The sequence below is a fragment of the Penaeus japonicus genome, unplaced genomic scaffold (genome assembly GCF_977035675.1).
Source record: "Penaeus japonicus unplaced genomic scaffold, GWHDUDI00000001_assembly GWHDUDI00000021, whole genome shotgun sequence".
NCBI classification, from domain to species: Eukaryota; Metazoa; Arthropoda; class Malacostraca; order Decapoda; family Penaeidae; genus Penaeus; species Penaeus japonicus.
The window spans coordinates 29,524,450-29,534,449 of NW_028234423.1; the positions used below are offsets into that span (position 1 = coordinate 29,524,450).

Genomic DNA, 10,000 nt, shown 5'->3' on the forward strand with positions numbered 1-10,000 from the left:
AGAACAGTAATGCTTCAATGAGAAAAGTAAGCTCTTCTAATGCTGTGAGAGAACACTAATGCTTCAATGAGAAAAGTAAGCTCTTCTAATCATGTCAGAACTTTACTTCATTCTAAGTTTTATACATTATCCTTCGTCCTTTATAAACAGAAGTTGATAGTGGCTCTAGTCGGCACAGCTTGCTTGGCTGCTTTCTGCCAAGCAGGGGGACATGGAGGTGGTGGACACGGAGGAGGAGGAGGAGGATACGGAGGCGGTGGACACGGAGGAGGAGGATACGGAGGCGGTGGACATGGAGGCGGAGGAGGAGGATACGGAGGTGGTGGACACGGAGGTGGAGGAGGATACGGAGGCGGTGGACACGGAGGAGGAGGATACGGTGGAGTAGGTGGTACCTCAAGCAATAACTTCAATCTGGCCGGTCCTAAAGGAGGAGGCTACGGCGCTCACGGCGGCGGAGGGGGACATGGAGGCGGCGGATACGGCCATGGTGGCGGCGGAGGCGGACATGGAGGCGGCGGATACGGCCATGGTGGCGGCGGAGGCGGACATGGAGGCGGTGGTTATGGCGGCTATGGGAAGTAATTGCGTGCAAGAATGTTCGATGAAGTGTCGTAAAGAAAGTCTGAATATTGTATGTGCATGTAGTGAATATATTTTGTAAATAAAAGGTTATTTCATTAATTACTTTTTTATTTCCTTTGATAGTGTACATGACACATTGGTTTTCTTGTTCCAAGATATTACATAATTATAAACGCGGATACTTACACCTCGGAAAATTTTCAGATGACATTTCATTAATTTCTATTAGCTTTCTTGATTCAAATTGTTTTTCTCAATGACCGGTAAATTAATTAATTTGGAACATTGCCATGATGCCTTTTGAAAATCTATGAAACTACGTCTAATTTGCTGTTTTTCTATGTAAAAGTAAAGTGTGCCTTATCTCATTTTTAATTAGGGATCTTTACTAAACACTGTTTTGACAGTTTGATTCCACTATAGATCTGACATTCCATAGGATCACGCTTTTCTTTTTCCCATTTGTTTTTGTTTATATTTAGTTGGTATTATTTTCATATATAATCCTGTTTAGGACATTTACCAACTACTGTATTCACTCGATGTCAAAAGGAGAAGAAGAAAAAAATGTACCATGATAATCCTGTAAGTTCCTGTTGCATTATCAGTTTTCATATCTTCCATTGGTCCAGCTACTTCCTAGGCTGAAATAGTTGGAACTACCCTGTTAATATTCTCTGGTCCCTCCCATAGATACTCTGCATTAAACAGTTCTTTTAGATTCTCCTCCCGTCTTCGTTTGATTTATTCCTGGATAAATGTTCTACCTTCCATTTTTTTTTATCATTATTATTTTTTGCTGCCATCTGAATAACACACACACACACACACACACACACACATATATATATTTCTAAGTCGAACTCATTTAGTTTAATCTGATATATTTGGATTTTCCGTTCCTTTGTCTCAGTTTTCATATCATTCTGTCCATGTCTTTTATCTTGTTTTTGTCACTACGTTCATCGCTTCTTTCCTAACCTTTTTTTTAGTCTTGAAGATCCCTGATTCTGTCTTTCATAGCTTTATACGCCATATTATTTTCCTTCAGTTATTTTTCTTGTTTACTTCTTGCTCTAATCATCACGAACTTTCCTCCCTAACTCTACTTCCTATTTTTCATTCCCTCTTGTTGCTATTTCCTTTAGTCTCTTGTTCATCGCATCCCACTCCTTATCTAGTGACCTACCGACTCCTATCATAGTGTTATAAGATTCCACTTTATGTCTTTATCCCGAACTTTCTTTTGCGATATTTGCCGAAGTTCCTCCGGACTGCTTTCACCCATATTCGCATTGAAGTCACCCCCTGTCATTGGCATATCACAATTCGCTATCGCATTCATTACATATCAGGCCTGTTCTTCTAAAAATCTAAGAATCTTCTAAAAGAGAGAAAAAATCCTTCTGTTATTATCTATGTCTTACATTTTACACTTTAGCTTGTTTGTCAGTCTGTCTACTAGTTTCTTGCAATGTATCACTCTCACTTCATTTCACGTTTTTCATTTAATTCTAATCACCGAATCTCGGCTTGTATTATTGTTTTTTGTATTAAGTGTTTTGATAATTGATGAAAAACAAAAACAAAAACAACAACAACAAAAAACAAAGACAGACACTGTTTTTTCGAGGCAGATGGTACTATTGTAAAGTTCATCCTTCATCTACCTTTGTCTATTATAAAAGGATAAATATTAAAGATTAAATGGAAAATATCACGTTTATTTTGTATTTGTTTCTTGCATAATTATAACAGAAGGTAAGGTGTATGAAATGGCTGTTCAGTTCATTACTGTATCTGTAATCAATGCAATAACTTGCACTAGCAACCTTATAAAAAGGAAACCAATGTAGGGTAAATCAGTAAATCAAAGCAATTATGTATTTGCCAATATACTGAGTGGACGCAACCTCTTAGAGAGATTGGATACAGCCATTCAAATTCTTGGAAAAAGACTAGGGTTGATAATTCTTCGTCAGGTTAACTTCTGGCAGCCAACAACAGGTAAAGAAAGTTACGAAGATCACTGTAGCGGTTTTATTGGTTGCGTTATTGGTCCAGATCGCATTAATTTAGAAACACAATAAACAGACAGCTGTAATTTGACTTCAGGTCGTAAGAGCCTTTCCCTACACCCTAAATTGTCATAATTATTATCACAACTATTATTATTATCTTTATTATCAAAATAGTAATTATTACTATCATCATTATTAACATTATCATTATCATTACAACCGCAACGTCGATTGCAGTGTTTATGTAATAGATTTCAACCTGGAGATAGTTTCTCAGCGTGAGAATCGTGAAAAAAATGTTACTTGACGCTCGCACCATGTTCTTTTTTCTTTTCTTTTTTCGAGATCAATGAATTACAGTGATTATTTCAAGACCTATAATCTTAATTTTAACCTGATTGTGTTCGTAACATATGGAAGCCTTTAATGACTTATTGGTTTATATTCTTATTGACTTTTCCGGCTAAGCTAATGATACAAGAACTTAGGAATGATTCATAAACACCATTTTCTTACATACTTATTTTACTGCCATTCATATATAATACATAGACTCTAATACACTTGCAGCGAACATTCTTGCACGCAATTACTTCCCATAGCCGCCATAACCACCGCCTCCATGTCCGCCTCCGCCGCCACCATGGCCGTATCCGCCGCCTCCATGTCCCCCTCCGCCGCCACCATGGCCGTATCCGCCGCCGTGAGCGCCGTAGCCTCCTCCTTTAGGACCAGCCAGATTGAAGTTATTGCTTGAGGTACCACCTACTCCACCGTATCCTCCTCCGTGTCCACCGCCTCCATATCCTCCTCCTCCGTGTCCACCACCTCCGTATCCTCCTCCTCCGTGTCCACCGCCTCCGTATCCTCCTCCTCCGTGTCCACCGCCTCCGTATCCTCCTCCTCCGTGTCCACCGCCTCCGTATCCTCCTCCTCCGTGTCCACCGCCTCCGTATCCTCCTCCTCCGTGTCCACCGCCTCCGTATCCTCCTCCTCCGCCTCCGTGTCCACCGCCTCCATGTCCTCCTGCTTGGCAGAAGGCAGCCAAACAAGCTGTGCCGACTAGCGCCACAATCAACTTCTGTTTGTGAAAGCAGAATTAATGAGACATACAATTACAATTATACAATCTATGAATGAACTTTATGACAACCTCTATGAATGGAAACCAACTGCCTGAGGGCTGTGTAAGTCATTCATTATGTAAATGTTTCATTTAAACACACATGTGTTCATGTTTGTACACACACATGTATATATATACATATATATTTGATATGTATATATATGTATATGTAAATACATGTATAGATACATGTATGTTTATGTATATGTGTGTGTGAGTATGTGTGTGTATAGACATATATGTATGTATGTATATGCATATACATATATACATATATATACGCATATACCTGTATATACACACACACGCACATGTGTGAATACATATACATATATATACATTCTTATTACGCTATTCTTTCTGGAATCTCCATTCCACCCAATACCAGACAATTGATACGTCTTTTTCCATCAGACGGTGATCCGATGTTCTTACCATTTCCCTGTGCTGGTGAATCGTGAGTGGTGAGGAATGCTTGTTCTGCAACTCTTATATACTGCCACGAGATTCAGTGATCACTCATTCTTGCAGTGTCATCCGTTTCTCTGACGCGCGTACGCATGGAAAAAAAAAGTTGATATTGAAATTGAACACTACTCGTACATTGATTTATTTGACTACTAACATAGTGTAAGTGTAAAGGAATATCAATATCATCTATTGAATATGATAAAGGTTTGGATATAAAAATCATTACTCTTTGCTGGAGATACCTTTATGATTGGGATTCCGTGGCAGATCAGATTAATCATCCGTCCGCCCAGACATGTATCGGTACTTTGCATTAACAGCATTTATGTATGAACCAATTGTTGCGGAAGAACACACTACAACACCTTAATTGAAACGCCATTACGACTATGTTCATGAGAGAGTAAAACACACATATAGTAATACACATAATAACTACAGTGATAAAGATGAAATTACACAAACAGTTAGGATGTTATCAATATCCCAAACTGATAACATCAATGGTAGAATGGTAGTCATAATGATAATGGTAATGTTAATACTGAAGATTGCACTGATAAAGATGACTATAATGATAATGATAATCACGATAAAAATTATGATACTAATACTAATGCTAATAATAATGATGAAATTATAATGATAATAATGCCTATAGTAGTGATAATGATATCGATAATAAAGATGATAATACTGATAATGATAATAACAGTATTAGTAGTGATAACAATCATAGCATTGATGATGATAACAATTATAGTAATGATTAAGATACTGCACTAATACTAATACTTCTGCTTCTCATTTAATGGATAATGATATATTTAATACAGTAAATGATGATGATAAAAATGATGTGGATTCTTTAATAGCTATAATGATTATAATTATCATAATTATGATCTGAAGTATAATAATGGTCAGAATAATGGTAAGAATAAGGAGGAAACACACACACACACACACACATACACACACACACACACACGCACACACACACACACACACACATACACACACATATATATATATATATATAATATATATATATATAATATATATATATATATATATATATATATATATATATATATTATATATATATACAATTATACATACATATACATATATATATAATATATATATATATATATATATATATAAATATATAAATATATATATATATATATATATATATATATATATATATTTATATGTGTATGTATACGTGTGTGTGTGTGTGTGTAAACACACATACCCTTATCTCAGTAAACACGATCCAGCTTATAACCCTCTTTTTAAATCTAAATCTATTCATAGATTCTCGGTTTGCCTTATTGTGCTTCGAATCCATTGGAGTGATTGGAGACAGCCATCCAACTGGTCTCGGAAAAAGACCAGGGCTGATGATTCCTCGTCAGGTCAAACTTCTGGTTGCCAACAACAGGTAAACAAAGCTACGAATATCACAGACAGCTGCAATTTGACTTCAGGTCGTAAGAGCCTTTCTCTACACCCTAAATTTCATAATAATATCACAACTATCATTATTATCATTATTATTAAAATAGTAATTATCATTATTGTTATCATTATCAACATTATCATTACAACCGCAACGTTGATTGCAGTGTTTATGTAATAGATTTCAACCTGGCGACACTTTCTCAACGTGAGAATCGTGAAATAATGTTACTTGACGCTCGCACCAATTTTTTTTTTCGAGATCAATGAATTACAGTGATTAGTTCAAGACTCTCTAAAATTGGTTATCTATATATTCCTCATAAATCCTCTAGTAGTATTTAAAGTCTGATAAGGTTTAGATATTCCTTCTTTATTTTGTGCATATTTGTAATAGTGAAAGATAAAAAAAACTACAAATTTCCTTATAAAGAAAGGGGAAGACTCGAAAAACTTTTTCTAATGATATTGCCTGTGATCTTTTAAAATGTACACATTCCTTGCTATAGAGCGTTCAAACCTATAATCTTAATTTTAACCTGATTGTCGTGAGAAGCTATGGAATTGAAGCAAATATAGATACTATATATCAAATGTTTATATTTTTATTGACTTTTCCGGCTAAGTTAATAATACAAGAACTTAGGAATGATTCATAAACACCTGTTTTCTTACATACTTATTTTACTGCCATTCATATATAATACATAGACTCTAATACACTTGCAGAGAACATTCTAGCACGCAATTACTTCCCATAGCCGCCATAACCACCGCCTCCATGTCCGCCTCCGCCTCCACCATGGCCGTATCCGCCGCCTCCATGTCCCCCTCCGCCGCCGTGAGCGCCGTAGCCTCCTCCTTTAGGACCAGCCAGATTGAAGTTATTGCTTGAGGTACCACCTACTCCACCGTATCCTCCACCTCCGTGTCCACCGCCCCCATATCCTCCTCCTCCGTGTCCACCGCCTCCGTATCCTCCTCCTCCGTGTCCACCGCCTCCGTATCCTCCTCCTCCGTATCCTCCTCCTCCGTGTCCACCGCCTCCGTATCCTCCTCCTCCGTGTCCACCGCCTCCGTATCCTCCTCCTCCGCCTCCATGTCCACCGCCTCCGTATCCTCCTCCTCCGCCTTCGTATCCTCCTCCTCCGTATCCTCCTCCTCCATGTCCACCGCCTCCATGTCCTCCTGCTTGGCAGAAGGCAGCCAAGCAAGCTGTGCCGACTAGCACCACAATCAACTTCTGTTTGATTAATGAGACATACAATTACAATTAAACAATCTATGAATGAACTTTATGACAACCTCTATGAATGGAAACCAACTGCTTGAGGGCTGTGTATGTTATTCATTATGTAAATGTGCATATAAACACACACATGTATTCATATGTTTGTACACACACATGTATATATATACATATATATTTGATATGTATATATATGTATATGTAAATACATGTATAGATACATGTATGTTTATGTATATGTGTGTGTGAGTATGTGTGTGTATAGACATATATGTATGTATGTATATGCATATACATATATACATATATATACGCATATATGTATATACACGCACATGTGTAAATATATATACATATATGTATATATACAATCTTATTACGCTATCCTTTTTGGAATCTTCATTCCACCCAATACTAGACAACTTTTTCCATCAGACGGTGATCCGATGTTCTTACCATTTCCCTGTGCTGGTGAATCGTGTGTGGTGACGAATGCTTGTTCTGCAACTCTTATATACTGCCACGAGATTCAGTGATCACTCATTCTTGCAGTGTCATCCGTTTCTTTGAAGCGCGTACGCACGGAAAAAAAAGTTAATATTGAAATTTAACACTACTTTGCGCGTTGATTTATTTGACTATTAACATAGTGTAAGTGTAAAGGAATATCAAACATAATATCATCTATTGAATATGATAAAGGTTTGGATATAAAAATCATTACTCTTTGCTGGAGATACCTTTATGATTGGGATTCCGTGGCAGATCAGCTTAATCCTCCGTCCGTCCAGCAATGTATCGGTACTTTGCATTGGCAGCATTTGTGTATGAACCATATGTTGCGGAAGAACACACTACAACACCTTAATTGAAACGCCATTACGACTATGTTCACGAGAGAGTAAAACACACATATAGTAACACATAATAACTACAGGGATAACGAAGAAATTACACAAACAGTTAGGATATTATCAATATCACAAATTGATAACAACATCAATAGTAGAATGGTAGTCATATTGATAATGGTAATGTTAATACTGAAGATTACACTGATAAAGATGACTATAATGATAATGATAATCATAATGAAAATTATGATGCTAATACTAATGCTAATAATAATGATGAAATTATAATAATGATAATGCCGATAGTAATGATAATGATAGCGATAATAAAGATGTAATACTGATAATGATAATAACAGTATTAGTAGTGATAACAATCATAGCATTGATGATGATAACAATTATAGTAATGATTAAGATACTACACTAATATTAATATTTCTGCTAATGCTTCTAGCGCTAATGTCAATCATAATGACAATGAAATGATAATGATAGTGATGAAATAACGTTAACAAGAATAATTACGATGACAAAAAGGATATCGATACAGATAATGATGTGTCGCCATTTAATGGATAATGATATATTTAATACAGTAAATGATGATGATAAAAATGATGTGGATTCTTTAATAGATCACATAATAGCTATAATGATTATAATTATCATAATTATGATCTGAAGTATAATAATGGTCAGAATAATGGTAAGAATAAGGAGGACACTGATACTGATATATATGCATACACACACACAAACATACACACACACACACACACACACACACACACACACACACACACACACACATATATATATATATATATATATATATATATATATATATATATATATATATATATATGTACACATTTATACATATATACATACATATACATACATATATATGTATATAGATAAAGAAATAAAAATATGTATATATAGATAAATAGATATATGTATGTATACTGTATACATATATAAACACACATATACACTTATCTCAATAAACACGGTCCAGCTTATAACCCTCTTTTTGAATCTAAATCTAATCACAGAATCTCGGTTTGCATTATTGTGCTTCGAATCTATTAGAGTGATTGGAGACATCCATCCAACTGGTCTCGGAAAAAGACCAGGGCTGATAATTCCACGTCAGTTTAAACTTCTGGTTGCCAACAACAGGTAAACAAAGCTACGAATATCACATACAGCTGCATTTTGACTTCAGTTCGTAAGAGCCTTTCCCTACACCCTATTATTATTATCATTATTATTAAGATAATAATTATCATTATTGTTATCATTATCAACATTATCATTACAACCGCAACGATGATTGCTGTGTTTATGTAATAGATTTCAACCTGGCGACATTTCCTCAACGTGAGAATCGTGAAATAATATTACTTGACGCTCGCACCATTTTTTTTTTTTTTTGAGATCAATGAATTACAGTGAATTTAAGACTCCCTAAAATTGGTTATCTATATATTCCTCATAAATCCTCTAGTAGTATTTAGAGTCTGATAAGGTTTAGATATTCCTTCTTTATTTTGTGCATATTTGTAATACTGAAAGATAATAATAAAAAAAAACTACAAATTTCCTTGTAAAGAAAGGAAAAGACTATCGAAAACCTTTTTCTAATGATATTGCCTGTGATCTTTTAAAATGTACACATTCCTTGCTATAGAGCGTTCAAACCTATAATCTTAAATTTAGCCTGATTGTCGTGAGATACTATATATCAAATGTTCGTAACACATGGAAACCTTCTATGATTTCTCAGTTTATATATCTAATGACTTTTCCGGATAAGCTAATGGTACAAGAACTTAGGAATGATTCATAAACACCTGTTTTCTTACATACTTATTTTACTGCCATTCATATATAATACATAGACTCTAATACACTTGCAGAGAACATTCTAGCACGCAATTACTTCCCATAGCCGCCATAACCACCGCCTCCATGTCCGCCTCCGCCTCCACCATGGCCGTATCCGCCGCCTCCATGTCCCCCTCCGCCTCCACCATGGCCGTATCCGCCGCCTCCATGTCCCCCTCCGCCGCCGTGAGCGCCGTAGCCTCCTCCTTTAGGACCAGCCAGGTTGAAGTTATTGCTTGAGGTACCACCTACTCCACCGTATCCTCCTCCTCCGTGTCCACCGCCCCCATATCCTCCTCCTCCGTGTCCACCGCCTCCGTATCCTCCTCCT

The 10,000-nt window shown here is 36.3% G+C and overlaps 4 protein-coding genes across 4 annotated transcripts in view; 1 reads left to right on the forward strand and 3 right to left on the reverse strand.

The window, feature by feature from the left end:
• Positions 1-606, forward strand: part of LOC147469555 (uncharacterized) — a 1,117-nt gene extending 511 nt beyond the window's left edge. The window contains exon 3 of the mRNA XM_086549136.1: positions 151-606. Within this exon, the coding sequence (XP_086405262.1) occupies positions 151-585 (435 nt within the window). The 3' untranslated portion in view covers positions 586-606. The remainder of the gene's footprint in view (positions 1-150) is intronic.
• Positions 607-3,195: 2,589 nt separating this feature from the next.
• LOC147469556 (uncharacterized) lies at positions 3,196-3,806 on the reverse strand. Its single transcript, XM_086549137.1, has 2 exons — positions 3,780-3,806; positions 3,196-3,687 (listed from the first exon to the last, which is right to left on the reverse strand). The coding sequence occupies exons 1-2, from the start codon at positions 3,804-3,806 to the stop codon at positions 3,196-3,198; spliced, it is 519 nt and encodes a 172-aa protein (XP_086405263.1).
• Positions 3,807-6,315: 2,509 nt separating this feature from the next.
• LOC147469557 (uncharacterized) lies at positions 6,316-7,755 on the reverse strand. The gene is made up of 2 exons (XM_086549138.1): positions 7,660-7,755; positions 6,316-6,913 (listed from the first exon to the last, which is right to left on the reverse strand). Exons 1-2 carry the CDS (start codon positions 7,753-7,755, stop codon positions 6,419-6,421), a joined length of 591 nt encoding a protein of 196 aa, XP_086405264.1. The 3' UTR covers positions 6,316-6,418.
• Positions 7,756-9,720: 1,965 nt separating this feature from the next.
• The window catches only part of LOC147469558 (uncharacterized), a 17,002-nt gene continuing 16,722 nt past the window's right edge, over positions 9,721-10,000 (reverse strand). The window contains exons 5-6 of the mRNA XM_086549140.1: positions 9,927-10,000; positions 9,721-9,875 (exon numbers count right to left, since the gene is read on the reverse strand). The exon at positions 9,927-10,000 is cut by the window's right edge and continues 431 nt beyond it. Coding sequence (XP_086405266.1) covers positions 9,721-9,875; positions 9,927-10,000 — 229 coding nt within the window. The remainder of the gene's footprint in view (positions 9,876-9,926) is intronic.